The 26608-nt window shown below is 40.7% G+C and overlaps 1 protein-coding gene across 2 annotated transcripts in view; it reads left to right on the top strand.

The window, feature by feature from the left end:
• Nucleotides 1-471: 471 nt before the first annotated feature.
• The window catches only part of Map2k4 (mitogen-activated protein kinase kinase 4), an 87195-nt gene continuing 61058 nt past the window's right edge, over nt 472-26608 (top strand). Inside the window, exons 1-2 of one of the 2 annotated variants that reach the window (XM_021643350.2) lie at nt 472-696; nt 11724-11756. In XM_021643350.2, the coding sequence (XP_021499025.1) occupies nt 588-696; nt 11724-11756 (142 nt within the window). In that variant the 5' untranslated portion in view covers nt 472-587. The remainder of the gene's footprint in view (nt 697-11723; nt 11757-26608) is intronic. The other variant, XM_021643351.2, reaches the window with a different exon arrangement.

Raw genomic sequence — 26608 nt, forward strand, 5'->3', positions numbered from 1 at the left:
CCCACGCAGAATAAACTGACAATATCTGTAGCATGCGTTCTGGACTGACAAGCCTAGACTGGAACGTTTTTCCTTTTGGGTTCTGATAAATTTCTTCCTTGAAGGATCCCTGACAGCTTCCAGCAGTGCAGAGAGCATTGGGATAAGACCGCAAGCTACCGTTGACTCTCCTCGAAATGATGGATTAGAGACAGACCAGGATGCATGACCTCTGAGATTTCTTCTAGCGCTACTGTTGTGATTTTGGGTTCCGATGTTCCAAGGAGGTAGTTCTAAGGGTTTGGGGTCATAGGCCTTTTCCTCCCGCCAAAACCGTATATTTCTGATTCTGCAAGCTTCTTTGGGTCCCTGGGTGGGAGAGAGCCAGCAGTATCCAGGACCACAGGCCTGGCCCTTAGTGCCTGGCGCTGCAGCTTAGCCAGTTTTGCAGGCTGCGCGTCAGTTCAGGCGGGGGCGGGCACGGGGGCGTGCCGGGGGCGTGTCCGGGGCGGGGCCAAGGCGGCGCACGCCGCGCCCTCAGCGGAGCGAGAGGCCGAGCTTGCTGCATTGCAGCCGCCGCGGCGCCGCTCGGCTCCTCACTTCCAACAATGGCGGCTCCGAGCCCGAGCGGCGGCGGCGGCTCCGGGGGCGGTGGCGGCACCCCGAGCCCCATCGGGCCTCCAGCCTCCGGCCACGCGACCGTCAGCAGCATGCAGGGTAAGGACGGCGGGCGCGCCGAGACCCCGGGGGCCCTCCGCGAGGCGCTCGTCCGAGCCGCGGCCTGTGAGCCGCCGCGTCCCCGGGGCTGTCTGAGGAAGCCGCCCGAGCTCCGCGTCCCGGGCCCCGGCCTCGCCCCGGCTCCCCGGGCCCGGCTCAGGCGCGCGCGGTGGCGGCCCCGGCCCCGCCGGCTCGGGCCCACCTGGCCGCCCCCGCCCGCCCGCCGCTCACCTGGCGCCCGCGGGCTGCGGGGACGCGCGCGGCCGGGCCCCTCGCTCACAGGTCGGCCGCGCTCCGGCCCTCGGCCCCGCCGCCCCCGCGCGCCGCAGTGGGGCCGGCTCAGGGCCATCTTGCGCCTCACCGGGCGCCGCTGGAGCGGGGCCACCGCGCTGCCCCCCGTCCCCAAAACTTTGCAGGGTGTCTGTGTGGGAGGGCCGGGGGTTCGCGAGGCCCTGGGCCACCTGTAAGGAGGATAGGCAGCCGCTGGCCCAGGAGAGGCGTTTCGAGCCAGGCCGGGGATGGGTGCTATGCTCACATGCAGAAAAGAAAATCCGATAAAAATAGAAGACCGAGTTCGGCTGAAAGGGAGAGAGATTCAGGAAACCGAATGGCAGAGGTCAAAGAGATCGTGTCTGGGCATCTGAGGCAGCTCTCCTGTAATGGCCATTCCCCACTGGGAGGCCTTAGTAGCTCTGTGTGGGTTTTGACAGGGGATGTTGTGAAAATAACAGGCCCGAGCCCATTACGGACCCTTTCTTAAGTTTACTGTATGTGTGTGTGTGTGGATTTAGAATAGTTATGCTATTTTTCGAAACAGTCAAGCCCGGAAATCTCTTGACAACTTTAGCAAACGACTTACGTTGAATTATTGGAGTCTTTTGGATATCCTTGGTATCAGTATGACCATGGTTTCTTTTTGGTTAAACTCTCCATAAAGGGATTCTTGTGTGTAGTTAAGTTCAGCAGATTATATGTTGAATATTTCGTGTTTATGACAGCATAGCATGATTCTGGCAGCAAAAATACGATCTGTTTTTACATCCCTTCCCATAAGAAAAATTTATGGCAGATACACACACACACACACACACACACACACATGCATGCATACATATAGAACGAGCTCTTCATTCAGAAGATATATTCATTCTAGTTAATTGGATGTCTGCTCTGCTGCATAGCCCATTATAAAGAATACAAGATGAATTTCTTGATCTCATACATTTTCTATCTGCTAAGATAATTTAGGATTATCTTATCTTGTGCGTTGTCCATAATGGGTGACTTAAAGTTTTAAAAAATATTTTAAGGGTAGAGACATAGCCTGATTTGAGTTCAATCTCTGGGACTTACAGGGCAGGAGAGAACTGATTCCCTCAAGTTGTTCTCTGACCTCTGACCTCTGCACTTGAACACACAATAAATAACTCAGTAAAACAATGTATCTATTTCAATGTATCTGTTTGTTTGTGAGTGTGTGTGTGAGGGAAGAGTCTGACAGTTTGAAAAACCTGTGTACATTGTTTCTTCTTGTTGCTCAGAAAATACTGAGCAACTGCTTAGAGGCAGCACTGAGCTCTGTTTTGAGTGTATAGAGACCAGTGAACCCAGCTGTCTCACCTCTGATGGAGCATGTTCGTCTGAGGATGGAGGAGGGAAGACATGGAGGGGAGAAGTTGCTTAAGAAAAATGTAGGCAACAAGCTGGGTTTTGTGATAGAAGATAGCAGGGCAGTCTTGATAAGATGGACAGAGCAAGCCTGTCTGGAAAGAACAGAGATGGGGCCTGGGCGGTGAGGGCAGTGAAAAGGGAAGAGCTTCTAGGAACGGAGAGTCACATGTGCAGGAATTACTCTGTTCTCCATCTCTGCATTTGGATATCTGGAACCCTTTTTAAAAGGGTCCTGAAGTGTCTTTGAATCATTGCTGAACTTTACAAATATTGTGTGTGTGTGTGTGTGTGAATGTTTTGCATGCGTGTATATATAAGCAGCACATGCAAACCTGGTGCTGGAAAGGTCAGAAGAGGTCATCAGATTCCCTGGGGCTGGCTTTACAGATGGCTGTGAGCTGCCATGTGGGTGCTGGGACTCAAACCTGGCTCCCTTGCAAAAATGACAAGTGTTCTTAACCACTGAGCCATTCACCAGTGCAGTCTTTTGTTTGTTTGTTTGAGTCTTTACCAGTACATCTCTGCTTGATGCAGGAACATGCTTGTTATAGCTTGTGTTTTGAACCTGCTTTGATTACTCAGAATAAAGAGAAGTGATTGAAATGTTCAAGGTGCTGTGTAGCATTTTACGAGTTAGAAAGCTTGAGCAGCAAATTAGTAATTTTTTCCCTAGGTTTGAGCCAGAATCCCCATTTTTTACCACTTGTTTCCTTTGGACCGATCTATATCTGTCTGTCTGTCTATCTATCTATCTATCTATCTATCTATCTATCTATCTATCTGAGAGAAAGTCTTCTGTGTTTCCCAGGCTGCCTCCCATTTAATATGCTTGCTACCCAAAAGACTGCCTTTCTCGGAACTGTTCATGATTAGGTCCTACTGACCAGCAGACATAGAAGGACATTCGGTTATACCTGGGTCATCAAACAGTCTCCAGGAGGGTTAGCCCCTAGCTTGACATCTGTGACCCAACTGTGGTCTAAAGTTGGAAACATTAGTTCCTGTATATTGTAATGCTTATATATTGTAATGCTTAATGGCCAGAGCTCTGGAGTCCTGGATTTGAATCCTTTCTCACCCCACCCCACTTTTCATGAGTGCTTAGCCTTGCTAAGCCTCTGATTCTGGGTTGGAAAGTCACGATGATTATCATGCAGGCACAAGGAGAGTGCACACAAGGCATTGGGTCTGGCATACTGTAAGGATGCTGTGCATGCTGGTCGTTCTATTTGCAGTGGTCCCGTGAGTCCCTAGCCCCTTACACATTTACTTTTCAAGGTTTTATTATCTGCAGGTTGGACAGTTCTAGCCTGCTAATGTCCTGTTTTTCAGTGTTGAGGGACCCTGTTTTTTTAGAATTCCAGAGATTTTGTTGTTTTCTGCATCTGAGATTCTCAAATGATGATAAAGCTGCTGTTATGAGGTAGCTGTAAATGGGCAGTGGGTGGCTGGAACGGGAATTGTAGTGGCTTTGGCTTCTTAACAGTCATGGTTTGTTCATTTTTACATTTTCACAGAGAAGTTGTACTTCTGATCTGGCCATTTTTAAAGCATCTTCCCACAGAGTCTCAGACAATAGAGAATAGTAGTTGGTTTTGTTAATGCTCATATGTTTGAGTTTTCATTCATTCTGACTCACTTTTTTTTATTTCCTCTTGTCCATATACGGATGTACAAACACTTACAAGCTGAATATGCTCTCCCCACCCCTTACCCCCTTCCTCCTTTGATTATTTGATGACTAAAACTATCAAAGTATAGATCTGCTTGCCAAGTTGGGTAAACAGTTTTATATTAAGATAAGCTTTCTTTTGAGAAAGAAAAATATTCAAATGAGCTATTACTAAATGAGCTTTTATTCTCAATAATAAGTTGAGAATTGAAAAAAAAATTCCCCCAATAATTTGGGAAGTTGAAAAATCATTTCCTTGAAAATTTGTCATTGTAGGTAAATTTACCTGAGAGGTTTCTTGCACAGTACTGTGTAATAGTGTAATTTTTAGCTCAAGAAATTTTAATGAACTTAAAAATGTGCAGTTCCCATCTTAATATTCAAGAGCCTTTTTAGTGGCTTGTAAAAGCCCAGGAATTTAGCCAGTTTAGTGGAAGCACATCAGGTGAGCAATCTCAGGTGTGCTGGGCATAAGTCTGTAACCTAATGTTCCATAAAGTCACTGTGGACATGCTATAGGATAGCAACTGTTCTGGTGAATAAAGCCTGCAGCTGAGAGGTGAGCAGCTTCAGCAGTGGAAACATAGCAGGATGATTTCTTTTGTGCTAGTGGCTTTACCTTTGCATCTAGCAGTGTCTTAGAAACAAGACATCAAAGTTGGGAGGATCCTGGGTTTGGACTAGGAAAAACCAAGGCTAAGAGTCTGCTGTATGTACAGTCTGCACCCTTGGGAAATTACCAGATTTTTCTAATTCTCCATAATTTCTCATTTCTTAAAACAGGTGACACATAGCTTAGACTTTTAAGAATCATGATTAAGTTAATACATGTGAAAATGCCTTACATCATAAAAAACTATAAATATGTAAAGAATATAAGAAATGATATTTATCCACTATTCACTTAATATGTAGTGGATTTAAAAGATCTTAAAAATGTGAGCAGTTGAATTTATAAAGACTTAAGGGGCCTGGGAGACGGCTTGGTCTGTAGAGTGCTTGCTGCACAAGCATGGGCCTCTGAGTTTGGATCCGTAGTGCCCATGTAACAAGCTGGGCATGTGCCTCTACAATTCTAAACCTGGGGAGTCACATACAGAAGGAGTTCTGGAGCATGCTGGCCAGCAGCTTCAGTAAGGAATGCCATCTCAATAAGTAAGTTGGAGAACAATTAAAGAAGATGGTATATACTGACCTGTGGCTTCTCTATGCACACACATCTGAATGCACAGATGCACATATACAATACATGAGAAAAGAAGAGGTCTGTGAAAAAAATAGACCCTTAGACTTGAGTAGTTGAGAAATGTCGCTTTAAATTTTTTTTTAAAATTATCTAGTATAGTTAGAATTTCTTGTGTTTTTATTTATTTATTTTCCCTGTCTGCTGAACTTAAACTTATAATTCTCCTAAGGGTTGGGGCTACAGATGTGTGCAGCATGTCAACTTTAGAACCCCATCGATTCTGAAGAACACGGAAACATTTGTAAAGCATTTGCTTTACAGATAGCTATCGCATGAATGTATGTTTGATTTTCCTAATGTGTTGAACTAGGCAGTTTTTCTTTCTTTCTTTTTTTTGTTTGTTTGTTTTGTTTTTCTCCTTAAGTCTTAAGTGTAGGTGTATAGTATGTGATCAGTGCCCACTCTTGGGTGAGCATTTTATATATATTTATTTTTTTATGTATGAGTGCAGTGTCTGCACGGACAGCTGCACGCCAGGAGAGGGCGCCAGATCTTATTATAGATGTGAGCCACCACATGGGTCCCGGGAATTGAACTGAGGACCTCTGGAAGAACAGGCAGTGCTCTTAACCTCTGAGCCATCTCTCCAGCCCCCAAGGGTGAGCATTTTATATACGCCAGTTAAAGTAAAAGCATGATAACTTGATGTAGGAACATAAACTTATGTCATCAAGTGTGTCTTTTAAAAGAAAGTGGAGATTTAAGATCAGTATGCTTTTCTCTTCCCAGAAATATTTGAATGTATAAAACAAATAGAAACCTTGCCTTTGATTTAGTGTGTGGCTTAAAGAACTGAATGCGGGGTTGGCATGTAGCTGACTTGGTAGAGTTGCCTAATGTGCAAGAAGCCATAGGTTCTAGCCCAAGCACCATATAAACTGGGTGTGGTGCATGCTGTGACCCAGCCCTGGGGAGGTGGAGGCAGAAGGAACAGAAGCTCAGTATCATCCTCTACTGTATAGCTCAAGGCTGGCCTGGGACATATAAGCCTATTCCACACACACTAGATAAATAAATAAAATGAAAACGACAGCAACAATAGATCCTAACTGCAGACAGGGAAGAGTTCCAAATCCTATAGTTGCCTGTTGTAGAATATTGTTTTTTGTCTGTAAATGTGGTGTGCACAGGTGTGTGACTACGTGTCTGTGTGTGTGTGTGTGTGTGTGTGTGTGTGTGTAAGGATGTATGCAGGTGGAGGTCAGAATCAACCTTGAGATCAACACTTTTTAAAAGATGGTCTTACTGGGGCATGGGAACCTTCAAGTAATGTAGACTGGCTAGTGAGTGAGCCCCAGGGCCCTTCTGTCTCTCAGCCCTGCTCTGGGGTTGCAGCCCTAGCTGCTTAAACCTGGTCTTTCATACGGCTAGTAGATATTAAACTTGAGCGCTTGTGTTTGCGCCGTCTTAGTTACTTTTTGTGTTGTTGTGATAAAATGCCTTGGCAAAGCTGTACCAGGGTACAATCTACCGTGGCAGGGAGTTAAGGTTTTGAAGGTGCTGGCCACATTGTGTTTATAGTCATGAAGAAGAGAGTGATGAGGGATACTTGTGTTCAGCTCATTTTCTCCTCTCTCTCTCTTTCTCTCTCTCTAGGTTTTTTGAGAAAGGGTTTGTCTGTGTAACCCTGGCTGTCCTGCACTTGCTTTGTAGACCAGGCTGGCCTTGAACTCACAGAGATCCACCTGTCTCTGCCTCCTGGAGTGCTGGGATTAAAGGTGTGTGCTACCACTCCTGGCTACTTACTTTCTCCTTTTATACATACTGTCCAGAATCCTAGCCCAGGGATCCCCCACCCCAACAGCAGGGAATGCCATCTCCTTTAACCCAATAAGGCTCATCTTCCCCAGGTAGAACTAGGTCTCATCAGGTCTTCCGCTGTGATGAACCGCCAGACATGGCAGCACTTTACCATGCACTTCGCTACCAGCCCCAAACACCATTTTTATAGTATATAACATGACCTGGTACGGATGCAGCGTGGTAAATTAGCTCCCCTAAAGCACATGTTGAAATTCTCTTAAAAATGAGAGCCTATTTAATAAGATTAAGAGGTAATCTTTTAGAATACATATTTTCTCACTTTTTGTCTAGTGTACCCTAGATGAAATGGTGAAAAGAGTCCTAAGATCAGCCTAACTGTGGTGACACTGCAAAAGAAGCATCAGCCATATTAACACTGCCCAAGGTGGGCCTTTCAAAGGAGAAAACAAACTGCGTGCAGCTCAGTGCCTTCAGGAACAGCACACATTCCTGGCACTAGGGAAGAGGACAGAAGTGGATATTGCACTACCTTTTTACAGCTCTGTTGTATTTCATCTTACACAAAATTGCTGCAACAGCAATTATAAAAAGGATAAGAAAAGTGTTGCTACCTGAATTTGTGTGTGTGTGTGCTCTGTGCACACATGTGCATGCATTAGGGGTGGGGTGGGAGTTACACTAATAAATGCCATGTTTAAAAGTATTGAGTGTATGGCTTTGCCAAGAAATGACATTTATTAGGTGTCTCTTCTCATTGTATTGTATTTTATGTGTATGGGTGTGTTGCCTGCATGCGTATATGCATACCATGAACATGCCTGGAGCCTGAAAGGCCAGAAGAGGGCATTGGATCTCCTGGGACTGAAGGTACAGGTGATTGTGAGCCACCATGTGAGTGTTAGGAATTAAACCCAGGTCCCCTGGAAGAACAACTAGTGCTCTTAACCATGGGGCCATCTCTCCAGCCCCTTTCTGGTTCTTTTGGCAGTTTCCTCAGGATCCTGCTGAGGCGTTTGTAAGGAAGAGATAATCACTTTAGGGGATGTCAGAAGCCTCAGGACATCAGACTGTGCCTAGCAAGAGCTGCAACTGAGACATTCTGTTTTTGCCTCTGTTGAGGTGGAAGTGGAAAGGTGGCCAGCAACAATAATCTTGATGATTGTGCTAGAAGGAAGGATTTGTGCCCAGGCATGAGCCAGTAAGAATTCTCTGATTTCTTTTATAGTAGTGTGGCTTCATGATGCATTTCTACAGCTGAATGTACACATTCAGTAGCTCAAAACCCCTAAATGTTCAGATGAGAAAGATGTGTACTGTGTTATACTACCCACTCATAGGGAGGAGAGCAGAGATAACTGTGGAACTCCAGAAGGACCAACGTATATCCAGAGTTAGGTTTAACCACACCTTTCAACCCCAGGGGTCATTGGACAGTGTCTTAACTGTATGTATAAACAAGAAAGCTAGAATTTAAGTGAAATGACCAAAGTTCCAAGAAGGGCCCACAGTGCTGGTGTGAGATCTTCGTTTTGTTTACTACTTGTCAAATGCTGCTTACTTTCTGCTTTTCTATTTACTTGTAAGTATAACCAGGCTTTTAAGCTACTACAGACCATCTTCCTATAGTAAATTGTAGATTTCCAGTCATGACTAGTTAAGATGTCTCAGAATTGAGGGCAGAAAAATGAGAGGAAAGCCTGGGATGAGCTTGGGAGGAGAAATCCTCACATAGCTTTATTTCCTATGTGGCCTTATTGGCATTTGGTGCTGTAGAATTTGCCTCTATGGTTAGGGGGAAGCAGAGGTTTACTTTTCTGGGGCCAGGAAAATAGAAGGATTTCTAGATGCAGTAGGGAGATTGAAGTGGATGGTCATAAAATTGAGTCCTATGGAGTAGATAAGGATGTAAAGAATAGAGAAAGGGCTTGCAATGATTAGTTACTATCAAAAGATTTACCTGACAGCACTGATGAGCTGGGAGGCAGTGTGAATGAACGGCAGGGTGGAGTTTAGGAGCTAGGAGAGGCTGCAAATTGAGTAAATGTGTGTATTCATGGGGACGCACATGCCACAAAAGTAAAAGTATAGAGGGTAGATCACATCATTTTACTGTCACCATTTACACAAGCTCTTTGAGTATAATGAGCCCAGTGAGCCACTGGGCACTAACTTTCTGACTTGTATAAGTCTTCCACATGGACACACATGGAACATAAAATTATTTAGCTAGAATAGTTCTTTTGAAAACATATTTAATTAATGTTTTTGAAAGGTAATAGAATTACCAAGGAGATGGTGAAATGCTGTGTTGTGGTTGTCAGTACAGCTTATCTTTGCAGAGTGAGAATTCGTGAAAGTAAACAGATGAAGGTTCAGAATTCCGACACTTAGTTGTCTCTTCCACGATTAAGTAAAACAAGCAAGTGTATAGTTTTGCTAGACCTTCAAACCTTCATTTGTGTGGTGCTGGATTGATGGCAGAACTTTAGGAATTTTGTTTAGCACACAGACTAGGTTAGCTCTAATGTGGTATACAAATAATTGGTGATGCTTCACCAGTCTCAGGCCCAGCTCCTTTACATGCTAGGTAAACATTCTTCCACTGAGCCACTCCGTAGTCCTCTTTTAAAAACATTTATCAGACTTTACTGACTATTTGTTTGTGTGTGAAACCTCATACTCATTTTGAGTCCTGTTTTTACATACACCTTTCAAGTTTATTTATTTTTTATCTTTTTGAGACAAGGTCTTACTATGTAGCTGTGGCTAGCCTGGAACTTGCTTTACAGGTCAGGCTGGCGTCTAGCTCTGAGATTCTGCCTGCTCTTGCCTCTGCCTCCTCAGTGCTAGGATTAAAGGCTTGTACAGCTATTTTTCTCGCTCTACCATTCAAATTGCTATTTTGTTCCCTGGCTCTGTCAGTACCACATCTTCCCCACAAACCCTGGCCCCATAGCAGCCGTTTGCTTTGAAGAGAAAGTTTGCTCCTGTTTTAAGGTTGTTTCTTTGTTTCAGGCTTCTCAATTCCAGGGTTATTTCCAAGGATCCCTTTCCTCCTGAGCTAGACTCTGCTCATTTTGTCTCCTAGGAGGCTGGCTGGCATTTAGACACTGCAGCCTAAAGAGCATGGGTTTCTAATTTTCTTCCTGTTTTCTGTTCCTGCTGCATGGTTAGTGATACAGCATGTTACCCTTCATGTGGAGTTTGGCTCTTAAGAGTCGTGTTGCCCAGGCTTCCCAGGACTGGAAATTCCCAGGATTGTTTCCATTTATGTATCCTTGAGGATTGTCATTTGGTAGATTAAATGGTCAGCAATGCCATTTGGTAGATTAAATATTTAACTAAATAACCATATAAAGGGTTTCCAGCTTTTGTATATTTTAAATGTAAAAATATAACTATCTAGAGTTTTAAGGATTTTGGCAGCTGGATATGAAGGACTAGTTAAACAGCTCTTCCCTTAGATTTGGCTTGCTCTTTTCCTTTTTTAAAAACATGTTTTGATTGAATTTGTACAAACAATTCAGCCCCCTCCTGTTTTGTTTCCTAAAGCAGTAATACATACAAGTATAGGCAGATTTCTAAGAAAAACACATGACTGACTCAGTAAACTAGGGGGCAAAGAATGTTTTGCAAAGACAGTAGACTTCATTTTGATTTTCTTTTTCTTTTTCAAGACATGGTTTTTCCTTGTAGCCTTGGCTGTCCTAGACTTACTTTGTAAACCAGGCTGGCCTTAAACTCACAGAGATCTCCCTGCCTTTGCCTTCCTGAATGGTGAGATTACAGGCTTGGGCCACTGCGTCTGGCCATTTTGATTTTTGAGACAGGTTCTTGCTATGTGACTTCAGCTGGCTTCAAACTTGTAATCCCTTGCTTTCTTAAGTGACTTACTTTATTGGGACATTTGACAAATAATGACTTATGTGTGGTGCTTACATAGGGTATAACCAGATCCCATGAGACCTGGAGATAGATTCATAGGAGCGTTCACAGATTTTCTTCCTATAATTTCTAAAGCTGCACTCTGCCATAGCATTTTCAAGGACACCTCTTTGGAGGAGAGGGAGAAAAAGGTCTCACTTGCTGTATAGGCCAAGTTGGCCTCAAACTAGAAGCAATCGTTCCATCAGTGCTGCAGTCACAAAGTATATCATTACACCTAACAAACACCCCCCAATCCCCAACACCTACTATAGAATTTTTCCTTTTCTTTAGTGATTTTACTCTTGTCACTGAAGTTAGCAGATTGTCTAGAAAATTTTGTTGTATGTGTTTTAAGTTTTATAGCTTGTGAATTGCTAAAGTTTCTTACTCATGGGTATAATTAGCTTGGGCACTTCTAAATCAATAATTTTGGCTAGTAAAATATACTGTAATATATTCAGAATTTATAGGTTGAGAACATTCAAAAACTTGAAACAGTTTTAAAAATTTTTATTGAATATATGGGAAAATAATGATTAAGATGACATATAAGATTATTTAAACTTTGAGTGTAATGCAGTGTGTCTGATAGAGCTGAGTTTTTACAGCAAGCCCTCTGATGACCTTGTCTGAATGGTGGGGTAAAGTGATTTGAACTGTTCTTTATAGTGTACTGTAAAGCAATGTCATGTTCTGATTTGGTTTGATTTACAGCAAATGAACTGCAACTTGTCTCTTTTACTTTAGGCTTTCAGATAAACTTCTGTGAAAAGGCACAAAGTAAGCTAAAATTTTGATATTCTGTTACTTTTTTTTTTTTTTAATTCCATCTTGGTATTGGGAATGTGTCCACTGTTGTTTCAACTAACAGACCATGTTGATTCTTCACTGAAAGAGCTTCCATTTTTCATTCTGTCCCTTCCCATCCGTTGTTACATTCTTGCCTATAAATTGTTCTTGATTTTTACTTGAAACTCTATAGGAAAAAAATGTGTATAGACATTTAGACGTATATGGACATAGAAAAAGAAGTATTTAGATTTAACTATAATTTAAATCACAAGTTGAAAGTTCACCCTTGAGATTGTGGTATAAAAAGCCATAACTATATGCAAAGACTAGGTTTTATTTGAAAGTATTTAATGTATGTACTTACTTTTTTTTTCCCTTTAAAACAATTGTTGCAGTCATGTCTCACCCTCACCTCTGTTTTCTGTTGGGACATTAGTCTCCACAGACTCACGGGCAGGGCTTAGCTCAGCTATAGATCTTTGGCCCTGGAAGTGCTAGTCTCTTGGTCTGAGCACTGCAAATAAGTAAATAAGTAAATAAATAATAAATAAATAAATAAATAAATAATTAAATAAAATGTTTGGATTCATAGAATGTAGAATACATTTTGTTAAAAAATAAAAAGACAGTATTTATAAATCTAGAGCAAAGTACATTTTTTGAATTTTAAACATAAATGCAGGGTTTATTTATTTTTAAAATTTCATCTGAAGATAACTACTCTAGTTTACAGGAAGACATTCCAAAATGAAATTATTTTTATTGTCTGCTTCTGCTTCTTTGTGTCTGAGGAAGAATGATAACTAATTGATGTGTATCATTCTTAATACAGTTTTTTGTAGGCAGAGTTTAAGAGTTTAACCTGCAGAGAAAGTATTTCTGTTTTTTTGTTTTTTGTTTTTTTGAGACAGGGTTTCTTTGTGCAACAGTCCTGGCTGTCCTAGACTCACTTTATAGACAAACTCGGAGAGATCTGCCTGCCTCTGCCTCCCTGGGTGCAGATATCAAAGGTGTGTGCCACTACATCTGTCTTAGTTTTTATTGGCTGGACATTGTGGTTTTCTTTGTAATGCATTGAGCAAAAATTTATTTATTGAAGGGTTATCTAATGTGAATACGTGGTACATAATAGAGATGAGGCAACAATACGCTAGGGATAGAAGTTTTTTAGTAGGCACACTATTATTTTCCTTTTAGCGCAAATACTAAATCCAAAGTGTAAATAAGTTCCTGCCCATAATGAACCTATAATTTAATACATATGAAGCTGTAGTTTCTGTTTTACACTATCCTAATTTTTAATACATCCGTGGTAACTTTTAGTTTTCATTTACATTTTAACATAACACTTGCTTAATACTTAGCAATCAAAAGCTTTTATTACACATCCTTTTTTTTAACTTTTATTAATTACACTTTATTCCTTTTGTATCCCCCCATAAGCCTCTCCCTCCTCCCCTCCCTGTCCCACCCTCCCCCCTTTCTGCATGCATGCCTCTCCCCTGCTGTATTTAGAACTTACTGTGTTCACTGCATTCTCTTTGCCTTTAGTTCTGCTGTGTGTATAAAACAAGAGGCACATGGTTGTGTTTTCTCTAGTGTGTGCTGTGCTGCGAAGAGCTCTGCGGATAGGTTGGCAGTATTTGGGCTGGGTGCCCCGCCTTCGAGGCAGCTCTGCCTGCTTTGCTGTTCATGCCAAACTCTAACAAGAGAGGCCGGGGCCTAAAACCTTGAGTGGGGGCGTAATCAAGTGTGTGGGATGCGGATGTGCAGGCACACTTTTGCACTTACTTTTTCATGCTGCTTCTTACTGCCCCTGCTTTCTCCTGGCGTTCTCCAACTCCCCTTCTTTTTCCTGCTTCTCTTTATTTTCTGCCTTTTGAGATTCAACATCATATTCAAGTCTTTATGAGATACACATTGACACTAAGTGAGATTCTTGTATAGAAATGAATAAAAAGAGATACCTGCCCTTAGTAGGCCCACAGCATAGTGGACAGAGTTGAGTCCCCACTGATTATCAGTATTTAACTACTGATGCTACGTACAAACTGCTTAGAAACTAAAGCCAGGGTGAGAATGGTTACAGAAGCTGATGTGTCCAGGAAACCTTATTTCTTCTGATTTCAGGAATGAACAAGCCTAAGGATGCTGTGTGTTTCATATTCACTGCTTGCTTGCTTGAGGGTGGAGTCTCACTTTCTTTCTGAGATTGGCCTTGAACTCTATGTTCAAGTGGTCTTCCTGCCTCATCCTTCTGAGCAGTTGGGACTGTCAGCACATTCCACTACGCCCCTTGTAGTTGCTGCTTTCTTCTTGAGAGTTGGAAGCTCAGGGGTCCTGCTGTGGGCCTAACCTATTTCAGCCTTAAGCAGAGCTGTCTGTGTTGACTGATTCTGGAGGACTCAGGACAAAAAGTGCATTTATCAGGGAGAAGAGAGGGAGTTGGAGAGTCAGTAGGGATGGCCAGCCTTCACTTAGCAGCATTTGTTTTTATATAAATCATTGCTTATATTTTAGGATAAGGATAAGCTTACATAGTAACACTTTTTCCTGTGATTTTATAAATTAAAACATTTAAAGTGCAATTTTTAATGTTTGCAGCACTCTTCTAGTTTGCTTTAGAATGCAAGCATTAAGTTTGTTAAATCACTGCTTCTTTAAAAATTAAAAATTGTCAGTTGAAAAGTTGTTATGTTGGCTCATAGTTTTTCAGAAATGCCAAAGGATGTTTCAGAATTAGGGAAACATATTTATTCATTAACACTAAGTATCTATCATACAGCAACTGTTGGAGAAGATGTAGCAAAGTGTAGCAAAGAACAGGAAATTAGTCGAAGCAGCAATACCCAATTCTCCATCATGATCAGGACTGTTCTAAGATGACCATGACTAATGGAAGCTCTGAGAGATTAATGTTTCCATTGTTTGACATGCACAATTTTTGTTCTTTCTGTTTCTACATCACGATTCCAATCAATTATTGTTGTTACTTGTTTTATGTTAGTGAAAGCTTATTGGAGATAGGTATATGTGTATTTATATGCACAGGTAGTGTGAGATTCCACTTTTAATTTGGGGTCCAGATTTGGTAGAAATTGAATATTCACTTTGTACCTCATTTTTTTAAATACAGTCTATGCATGTCTGATTTTTTTATTTTATAAATATTTAAGATAATTATTTTAGATAATAAAAATAAGTTATTTGTGATAACTGTGTTATATTTCTTTTAATACTGTTGGATCATTGAGTTTTTCAGAATGTGAAATTACTTCAGGGAGAAATATTTTTTCATTTGTGAATTATAGATGTATAGTTCCTGCATTTCTAGTACTGGACTTGAGTTATTACCTACTGGTTAATTGTGCTGCGGCTACCTTTGTTGCTGTGAATATGCCTCTATAATGTTTTAGTGCACTATGTCGTTAATAGACGAGCCTCACAGTATGATTTGCTTGCTTTGTAAACCAGTCTCTGGGAGCGAAGGCAAAATTTTACCTAGAAACATGTTTTTTGAGAAATTTTTTTTAATAGACATCAAGTTTGCCTGAGGTCTGCCAGCCAGCTGACTTGGTGTGGATAGGGTACAAGAGCAGTGTCTATCACAGGACCCTGGACATGGGATTTTCTTTGGAAAATATCTGAAATCCTGTGTTAATCACATCGAGAGTATTTAGGAGGCTATCCCAATAATTTAGTTTTTATTTCAGTGTGTTTATGAGCCCATCGTAGAAGACTTCTTGGTCTCGAAGGAAAATTTGGCAATATCGTTTCTGAGCTTTGCCTTTATCACTTTTTTTGGCTTTAAACATTTCTGTGTCTTTTAAGTGTTTTTCTTGGGAATGTTTGCATAGCAATAGAATATTACTCCCACTCCTTTTGTCTCCACCATAATCCAGATTGATTTAACTCATTTTGTGGCTCAGGCTGCCTTGAGGTTTTGCAGCTCCCCTTTTCAGTCTCCTCATGGTGGAATTACAAACACGTTCTCTGACTCTTAGTTTACAACTAAATTGTTAGGTAGAAAGCTATGTACTGCAGAGGTGGCTGTTGTTCTTTGGTAGTAAGTGAAATTAGATTATGTTGGTAGTCATTTTTGGTGATGCAGCACACTGAAATATTGGGGAAAGGTTTATGTGTGGAAGAAAGGCTTTCTAGTGTCTGATTCTTCTGACTTTTTCTTTATTTTTTGAGCCAGAATCTTACTATGTAGTTTAGGCTCATTTGAATTCAAAGATCTTCCTGCCTCAGCTTCTGAGTGCTGGGTTTGCAAGCATGCACCTTCACAGCCTTAATTGTGGAACCTTTACAGTAATTATTTCTTATTGTTTTTAATTGATAGTAATAAAAAGACAATAGTAAAACTGGAGGGAACATGTTTCCTGAATCTTTTCAGAAGTTTTCATGGTTTTCTGACCTGAGAAGAGTGTTTGTAAAGGTGTTGTTATGGCTTTATTGATGGGATATAGAGAACCAGGGAAAAGAAGTAGTGGAGAGAGGGCCAGTCCTTCATGTTTTAAATAAACTAAAGGCTTTAAAACTCATGTATTTGAGAAAAGAGTTATTTATTTTTATTTTATGTATATGTATATATATATATATATATATCTACTTGTCTGTCTGTGCACCATATGCATGCAGGAGCCTTTAGGCCAGAAAAGGGTGAGGGAGCCTCTAGAACTGAAGTTACAGGTGTCAGTGAGCTGCCTGATATGGGTAGGGACTGGGTGCTGGGAACTGAGCTTGATCATACACAAGAACAGTAAGTGCTTATTACTGTTGAGCCCTGGCTGATTACATTTCTAAATCTGGTATTTTTGTAGTAAAAGTCTTAAAATTAATGACTAAAATTTTATCATTTAGAAATTACTGACTTCAGCTGAGCTTTTCTTAGGAAACAAAATGAACACATTTACTGCTTCTGGGTCTTAGTATAGTTTATTTAGATTGATATAGATGATGAAATTAATTGATCAGGGAGTTTTGTAGAGCTGGCCCATAAGCTCTAGAGGCTGATGCCCAGTCTATTCCTCACGTTGTCTGGGAACCATGATAAAATGTCAGTGTACAGTCCTCCTGGGAATAAAGACACTTCTGTGCTAAAGCACCAGAAATGTATTTGTGGTATATGGTCAGAGCCAAGTCCATCTGTTCCCTCTGTAGCATGCCATCACAAGAGATGTCTTCTAATTATTTGAAGGTTGTTAGAACACAAAGTCTCCCTAAAAATTATTTTTGTGGCTAGAAGGAAGGTTTCTAGTGGTCATTACCCTTGAGGCTTTGCGAACTTTGAAGGAAAGCTTTTGACTGGGATTCTCTCAGAGTACAGTTTCCTTTCATGTGCCAGTTGACGTCACCCACAGCAAAGAGATGTCTGCTGGAACTTGTGGGGCTGAACGGATGAAAATAGAAGTAATGTGGACAGGTTCTAGAGACCATCTCAGTTTGCTTCCTGTCCAAAGCTTTTCATGTTTGCTTACACATTTAGGGTGATATTTTCAAATAATGTGTGACAAATGCCAGAATTCTCACTGTAGAATTTTCTGAGTGTTTTCCTAAATCAGACAAAAACTTCCAAAAAGGTAGATTGTGCCTCCAGAAACTTGTGGCGTTCGTTGTGGTATTGATCTTCTTATCAGGTGGGACTACCAAGCAAGCAGTATCCAGAAGTGAGGACTGACACAGACAAGCATATCTCCCCTTTACAGAAGCCCGTATCAGTTCTCTTTGTATGATTGAGGCCCATCAGTAACTGTGTCTTGAGTGCTGAAGACTTTAGAAGTTGAAATAAATCTAGAGGTTTCTTTGAAGAACTATGTTTTTAGAAAGTGAACATGTATACACAGGGTATGTGGTAGAAAGAATAGATGATGGTGATGATGATGATTTGAGACAGGGACTCACCACCCTGGCCTGCTCATTAATCAAGTGTTCTGTCTCATATATAAATTTCTTTTTCAGTTGCTAAATCTAATCAAAAGTCACATTAAGTAAAAAGACATTATTGGAACAAGTTGAACAGTGCATGTACAAGACTGACTCCCTGAATCAAGAGACTAACTTTTTAATTTTTCTTATTTTATCACTTGCCCAATGCTCATCAGGTGTCACTCACTGTTCATCAGTAACACTGTTAGCCACTTCTTTCTTAATATTGATTGGCATGCTGACTTTGAAGTATAAAGTGTCCAGTGTTCCCCCACCCCCCACCAAGGTTCTAAAACTTGGGTCCAGAGGGTGTGTGTGACAAAAAAAGAAACACGAGTCAGTCGGGATTTGCTTATGTACTACATGTACACGAAGCAGGTAGGGTGTATGTCCTCTTAGAGTGTCATTTACTCCTGCTATTCTCAAAGGTTAGGACCTTTTCAAAAACATCAATTTATGGGCAACAAGTAGTACTTAATTATGTCCACTAGTAAATGACTTATTTACATAAATAAGTAAACTTATGTACAAGTTTATAAGTAAAGATGTAAACTTGTTTACATCTTGATATTTTTTCTTGGATGATGTAGTGATGTGAAGGAGAATGGCCCCATAGTCCCTATATTTGAATGCTTAGTCACCAGGGAGCAGCACTAGTTGAGAAGGGTTAAGAGGTATGGCCTTGTTTTAGCACATGTGGTTTTTGGAGGAAGTGTGTCACTGGGGATGGGTTTTGAGGTTTCACAAGTCTATGCCAGACCCAGTGTCTGTCTGTCTGTCTGTCCATCCCTGTCTCTGTCTCTCTGATCAGGATGTAACTCTCAGTTACTGCCCCAGTGCCATGTGTGCTGCCATGCACTCCGCCATAACAATAGTGTCCCAAACCTCTGAAACTGTAAGCAAGCCCCCAATGCTTGCTTTCTTTTATAAGCATTACCATGGCCATGGTGTCTCTTCACAGCAATAGAGCAGTGACTAAGACAGGTTCTAGAGACCATCTCAGCTTGCTTCCTGTCCGAAACTTTTCATGTTTGCTTACACATTTAGGGTGATATTTTCAAATAATGTGTGACAAATGCCAGAATTCTCACTGTAGAATTTTCTGAGTGTTTTCCTAAATCAGACAAAAACTTCCAGGGAGCTAGACTGTACCTCCTTGTACAGAAACTTGTGGCATTTACTAAGGGTCAAAAGAAGCTGTATGTATATGTGTTTTGGGGAATGAGGTAGAACAGTGCTGTGGTAACTGTTTTATCCGTACACAATAGTGAGTTTGTGTAGATGAGCCCACTCCTTTCCCGCCTCTCTGCAGTAATAACTCAGTTGGATTTTATTGTAAATTGGACTGTCCGTGAGTGCTTTCACTGTGAAATTGTTTGCATTTTAAAGCTTGCTTTACCCCAGTCTAATTGCTAAGGAAGTTCTTACAGAATTGGGAAGTCCAGAAGAGTTAATTACTTTAATAGGTGGAAATCCCTATGGTAATTGGGCAGAAAGTAGATCACATTTGCTTTTGACAAGAATCTGACTTTCTTATATGGTTAATAATATTGTTCTAAGCAAACTTCCTAAGGAGGAGAAGGCCGAGCTGCTGGTTTTGGTGGCTTCTCAGTTTACGTGCATCCGCACACCAGTGGGCCTCATAGTGGGTGTGTGGAGGATAGAAGAGTCTCTCCTCCCACCATGTTGTTCGTGGAAGATGAATTATTAGGCTTGATAGCAAGTGCCTTTCTTGTTGGCTCCAGTCGTTTTTTAATGCTGTTTCTTTCTTGACAGTAATGTAATATTGCAGTTATGGATATGCCACAGCTTTTATAAGTAATGCAGTGTAACTATCACTGCGTTGAACAACTTGTTTCCATAATTTTTAATGTCTTTAGCATAAATTTATAGAAATGGAGTTAATAGTCAAGGATATTTTGAGATATTTGCTATATGCTGCCTTTTGAAACTTGGACAAGTTTACTGTCATAGTGACAATGTGCTGGAGGTTAATATGTCTGGTATAATAACAAGTGCTGGGACAGGTAAGAAGAAAATGAATTCTGTACTCCGAGTAGATGACATGGTTTTGGCGGGAAAGGTACTCATTCCTCAGAGAGTGGCAGATTGGACAAGTTTAAGGAGGATGCCTACTGCTCTATTTCTTTGCTGATAGTGACACCAGGATCTGTTTATTCATGGTAGGATTAAAGATTTTAATATGCTTTACTTTTCTTATTGCTGTGACCACAGAGAAACAAAAGGAACAGGAGGAAAGATTGATTTTTTTTTTTTTTTTTGGCTCATGGTTTCATGTTTTTCAGTCTGTGGTGGCTTGGCCCCTTGCTTTTGGGCAGGTAGGTCATCATGACAGTGGGAACATGTGACAAGGAAAATTCTTCACATCTTTTTAGGCATGAATCAGAGAGAAGGCCTTTAGCATGTGTTCATTTGGAAAGTCTCTGAGGTGGACAATATGCCTGGATCTCAGTCCCTGTGGGCTGAGGTATTTCACTTAGATTCAGGTCAGTTCAAAGACTTTGGGGGTTGGAAGTAATGACAACACTTCTGCTGTGTTCTGGTTAAAGTCACAAATGCCCATAAAGGCAGTGAAGGCCTTGACTTTAAGGGTAATGTGTTAACCATCATTTTCCCACTTTTTGAAATCAGTGGTGTTGAAGATACATGGCTTTGCTAACATCTTTGTAGATTGTAAATGGTCTTTAGTCCTACAAGAAGGAATTTATGCTGTCCAGTTCTGACCATATAGATAATAATAATAGTTTTGATGCAGTGAGAAAAAAAAAAAAGCCTGTTAGGTTAAGTTGGAGGACAATGAGATACTAGCAAGTAAAATAATATAACTTGAATCCAATAAATGCTATTAACACTCCTTTGTCTTAGGAATTTATCATGTATAGTGTATTTGCAGATTTCAGAGGTAATTTAAGATAGTTAAAAATTGAGAAAGTTTATAGTTTATAGTTGAATCACAGGAACAAACTCTTGATGGTCAGAAGGAGGCAAGGTGGACCAGTGTGAGCACAGTCTCTCTAAGGAAAAACTTGATGTCTGTGTGCATCTGAGCAGGTGCACGCCAATGTGAGTGCATTTGCAGAGGCTGGAGTTGATGTCAAATGTGCCCCTCATTTGCCTTCTACTACAATTTTCATTGAATCTGGAATTTGCTGGCTGGCTAAACCAGTGAGCCCAGGAATCCTGGGGTTATAGGATGGCACCTCTGTCTTCACTCCAGTCCTCATGCTTGTACAGCAAGCACTTTCCCATTGAGCCAGTTTTAATGATTTTAAAACTGTACGAAATGCTGGTTCTTAATGAATCATTAGGAAAGGGGTGTTTTCCTCACCCGTAGAAAGTGAGTGACAGCTGTTTTCAGTTGCTTGGATTACCGTGACTGTAGATTCAGTACAGGAGTAGATTATCAGCTCCTGCATTGGGGTCTTTGAGGAGAGCCAAATTGTAAGGTAAGTGAAGTTGGTTGTGATTGTGGTGTGAAAGGTTTGTGTTGTTTGCACAGTTAAGTTAGGGAAAATATTCAGGGCTCTTTGTCCTCTTGCTTAGAGCTAAATAACTCTGGGTGTGTGTCCCTTTACCTCAGCGTTCTCCTACTTGCTCAGAATTCCAGGGAAGGACATTTCTATGCCTCTGTGGATCCACTTGGGTAAACCTTGAGCTTCAGAATCAATGGATCTTTTAAACTATGTTTTTCATTCTTTGAGAATTTCATATATGCATATAATACACCTAATGTATTGTAACCATACTCATCCCCTCTCTTCCTGATTCCTTCTGGATCTCTAGTTTTCAGATTCATGATTCTTTGTGACCTTGATGGCTCTACACTCCTCAATGGTTCTCTAATGGGAACTTTGAGAACATGATGTACAGATGAAGTGAAAGCTCATTTTGGATAGTGTGGGTGTTCTGTTCAGACAGATTAGACAGCAAAACTCTGGCTGATAGTGGTACCAGGATGGTGCTCCCCTTAGTCCTTGGTCTGGGTCTGCCAAACTGCCTAGGCCAGCTGGTGGGCCAGGCATGAGTTTAGTTTTTCTAGTATTAACAAATACCCTCACATGCTACAAGTCATGAGAAGAAAAAGAAGTTAGGCAGGGGTGGAGTCTAGAGTACCTCTTGGGAAGGACAGACACTAGCCTCTGTGTACATCATCAAGTGCACTGTGTGCTCACATTTCTACTCCAGTCACTTGAGTAGTTGAAGCAGAGTTATCTGGGCTGTGTCTGTTCCCAGATTAGAAAACCGGGAATCTTTGGGAAACATTTTTCTCTCCAGGCACTGATCTTTTCATAGAAAACCCCTGCCATGTAAGAATACTATGGTTCCTGGTTTCTGCTGTCATATTTAAGGGGAAGTTCTTTTTGTCTCTATTGGCTTGTTACTAACTTTGCCACCAAAAGGTCACAAACATATAGTTTTTATCCATTGTGTTCAAATCTGTTGTGTAGCTCTTGATCTGTTTCAAACTAGAATCTCCAAAGGCTTTTTAATGATAAAATTTATTTTTATTTTATGTGCATTTATGTTTTGCCTGTATATGAGGGTGTTGGATCCTGTGAAACTAGAGTTACAGTTCTGATATGATGTGGGTGCTGGGAATTGAACCCAGGTCCTCTGTAAGAACATCCAGTGTGGAGAGATACCATCTCTCCAGCCCTGCATAGAATTTTTATAGTACCAGTTGTTTTCTGCTAGTGAAACATCATTTCACATTTGTTTTGTTTGCTTGTTCTCTTTTAATTAAAAAATATCCATAGTTGTGTCCTGTGCATTTTAATTTATTGTGATTAAAAACATCTGAGGGTGTAGCTCAGTGTCAGTGGTGCTCAGTGTGCAGGAAGCCTCAGGTTCCATCTCCAACATCAACCTGTCAACAGGAAATCCCTGAATACATACATGGCAGCAGTACATGATCCCCTGCATCATTTGGGGACACTTGAGGAAAAAAGGATTCAGCTCGGATCAGGAGGGGAGGAGATGCTTTGAAGGAAAGACTAGTCTGCCTCAGGATTGGAAGGAGCTCCGATCTGAAAGGACACTTCAGAGTCTCAGTCTCACCTGTGTTTGGGGGTTTTTCTTTTCCTCCTCAAGACTAATTAGTTTTAAGTTCATCCTCAGCTGATCATTTGCAGGGTTAAGGTGTCTGCATGAGATCCGGCAGGATAACTGAGTCTTACCTTATCTCCTTGTAGTTGAGACGTTTGTGTCTGAAAACTTAGAATTGTTTCATATATTTGTTAGTGAATGTTTACAATATATACTTGTTTGCAGACTGAGTATAGAACATGTTTAAATCTAACTTATATAAATCACATTGTGTTAAACTATGTACATTTGTTTATGAAGTAACTTGCCTTTAAAGCCCCTCTTCTTCAATTGGACTTTTGTTTAACTGTATATCAAAAAGAATTTCTCTTTTCTGTGTGCTTTAAATATTTTTATTGTCAAGAAAATAGCTCAAGTGAGCTTTCATTGTAGCAGCATGAGTCCCTGCAGTTTCTCTGTTACGGGCCCCTCACCCACAAATTGAGAAAGTTGTTTAGTGTTTTGCGTCTGGATAGTTATCATAACAAATGGTGTTCAGCTTTTGACATGGTGACAGTGTTGGGTTTGAGCTTACTAAGATAACATGCTTGCTAGTCTTTAATTTCTGCTATCCTTGCTGTATAAGGAAATATTCATAGGTTCCAGGGTTTATGACTTGGTTATCTTTTTTGGGGGGAGGCAGGTGTCACCATTCAGCCCACTACACTCTGGTCCTGAATTAGTCATATACATCTTATGTGCAAAATACATTAATATTACCTCAGCATTCCCAGACTTTTATCATATTACAGCATCAACTCAGACAATCATCAGAATCATTTCAGTCAGTTAGTGGTGAGACTCAGTGTATTGTCCATCCCTGGATCAGTAATCTGTATTTGTGGACCTAGAAACTGGAAGACAAATGACCTGACTCCCCACTTCGGTGGTGAGAGGGTGGTATGAGCAACATTCCCATTAACAAAAGAAAAAGTGGAAGGAGCTCTGTCCAGCTCAGTGACTCCCATGGGGCTTTTGAGAATCAAAAGGACAGATTTTCAAGAAGAAAGGATCATTACATTAAAAAATATCTTTATGTTGTTGAATTCTGTCAAGTTTGCTTTTGAAAAGCAATTTGCTTTGCCTCACTCACCCTGATCAGTGTGTTCACTAGCCAAGCTGGTACTTAATACAAACCCTCTAAACTTCAACAAATAAAACATCTTGAATGTTTTTGGTGTTAGCATTTTATGTAGTTCTTCTTGTTTGTTTTAATGGTCTTTGTCAAATTTGTTTTGCTTTGCTTGAGAAAGAGATAGAGACTCACAATGGCAGCTGGGTTGACCAGGTTGGCCTCAAACCAGTGGTAATTCCTTGCCTTTGCTTCCTGTGTGCTGGCCGAAGCCACTGTGCCAAACAGATTTGTCTTTTGCTTTATTTCTTAGTGTTAAAGATCACCACATGTGGTGGTCACACTTGTAACCTCAGCACATGAGGCCGAAGGAGAGGATCATTGTCAGTTTCTATATCAGCAAGCTCCAGTTTAGGTTTGTTTGCCCTGTCCAAAACAGCATTCTAACTGATTTTATTTAGGATTTTACTTTATTGAAAATCTATTTGTTTCATGCATTTGGTGATGACAGATGTCCAGTTGGGCCTCTGTCACATACGTGTATATTATAGGTCACTTCTACTGTATTAGGTTTCCACATGACCTCTCAGATGGCCCTTAGCTCTAGCTGTCCCTCCCTGTACTTCGTTCCTCGGCCCCACCTTTTATGTCCTTTTCTGTCTGATCCTCCCCATTCCAGTCCTTCCTCTTCATTGTCCATAAATAGCTGTCTATTCTATTTACCCTCTCTGGGAAGATTCCTCCCTCCCCACAATCCCTTACTTTCTTCCTAGCTCTGTGGCTCAAAACTTACTTATAAGTCATTTAACAGCTAATATACACAGATAAATGAATACAGACTATATATGTCTTTCTGGATCTGAGTTACCTCATACAGGATGATTTTTGTTTCAAGTTCCATCCATTTACTTGCATGATTTCATGATTTTATTTTTTAATGGCTTAATAGTATTCTATGTGTAAATGTACCACATTTTCCTCATTCATTCATTCATTCATTCATTCATTCATTGACAGACTTCTAGGTTGTTTCCAGTTTCTGGCTATTACAAATAGAGCAACAGTGAACATGAATGAGCAAGTGTCTTTGTATAGGATGAAGAATTCTTTGGTTACATGCCCAAGAGTGGTATGGCTAGAAACTGAAGTAGATCAAGTCCCATCTTTCTGAAAAGCTGCCACATAGTGGCTGTACAAGCTTGCACTCCCACCAGCATTGGATGAGTGCACCCCTTACCCCTATCTTTGCCAGCACGAACTGTTTTTTGTTTCATTGAGCTTGTTCATTCTCACTGGTATAAAATGAAATCTCAAAGTAGTTTTGATTTGCAATTCCCTGACAGCTAAGGATGTTGAACATTTTTTTAAGTGTTTCTCAGACATTTGTATTTTCTCTTTTCAGAATTCTTTGTAGTGCTGTACCCTATTGTTAATGAGGTTATTTTTTTTTCTGATGTCCAGATGTTTTGTTCTTTATATATTTTGGATATTAGTCCATATCAGATGTATAGTTGATAAAAAAAATCTTTTCATATTCTGTACCCTGCTGCTTTTGTCCAGATGATTTTTTTTCAAGTTTTGGTTTTAATTTAAAAGTTTTAAACTGGGGATGGTAATGCATGTTTGTTGTAAGAAATAAAAATTGCTAGTGGAATTTACTATTAATTATCTAGAGTTATTACAGCAGTTATTATTAACCTACTACCATAACAATAAAAGATACAGATACCTGTTTATTTTAAATAATTCTTATTTTACCTGGGGCTGGGCAGATATTATCCCCTTAGCTAGCCTGTTTTTTTTTTTTTTTTGGTTTGGTTTGGACTTTTGAGACAGGTTTTCTCTGTATAGTCTTGGCTGTGCTGGGCTTGCTTTGTAGATGAGGCTGTCTTTGAACTCACAGAGATCCACCTGCTTCTGCCTCCCTTAGTGCTGGGATTACAGGCGCTGGCCCTGCCTAAGGGACCTTGTTAGCTCCCAGCCCCACATCCCATGTCTTTTGCTTCCCATCCAATATCTGCATAAATACTTGCACAAGCTTTCTCTCTGGGCTGCATCTGTCTGGACTGATCCTCAGAGTATTCTTCCTCGCCATGTGCTTTTCTCCAGGCTAACTCTTGAAACTTGGCCACATCTATTTCATTTCTGCCCTGCCCAGGTGTGTAGACATTTTATTGGTCAAATAGATTTTTTGGAGGCAATATTGTTACACAGCAATATTTGGGGTACATGATCGTCGGCTCATAAGAGACAGCAAGCAGACCTCAGGAAGCAGACCATGCTGTTATACATGTGTGTAATCCTAGCAGTCACATTCAGGAGGTAGATACAGGAGAATTAACAGATCAAGGTTATTACTCAGCTATGTGGTGAATTTGAGGTCAGGTGGGCTATGTGAGACTATATCAAAAACAAACAAAAAATGTTTTATTCCTCCATCCCTTGGAAATACATTCTTTTAAAATTAAATCTGATGGTTTTTTACACAAAGCACCTTTTACATGTAGTTTGAATATCCTACTTGAATCGGATGAAAGTGGTTTGTAAGTAAAATTTTAATACCTGCAACAGCAAATCATGTAGAAAACTCCTGTACCAGCCTTAGTTCTAAAAGTGGCTATTTCCAGCTATCTCCCTAATCTTGTAGAAAAGCCCATCTCTCAGAGCTGCTTTCATGACTGCCCAGCAGGTGTGTGCTCTCAGCCAGACATTCCCTTACTTCAGTCCCCAG

The sequence above is a fragment of the Meriones unguiculatus genome, chromosome 11 (genome assembly GCF_030254825.1).
Source record: "Meriones unguiculatus strain TT.TT164.6M chromosome 11, Bangor_MerUng_6.1, whole genome shotgun sequence".
NCBI classification, from domain to species: domain Eukaryota; kingdom Metazoa; phylum Chordata; class Mammalia; order Rodentia; family Muridae; genus Meriones; species Meriones unguiculatus.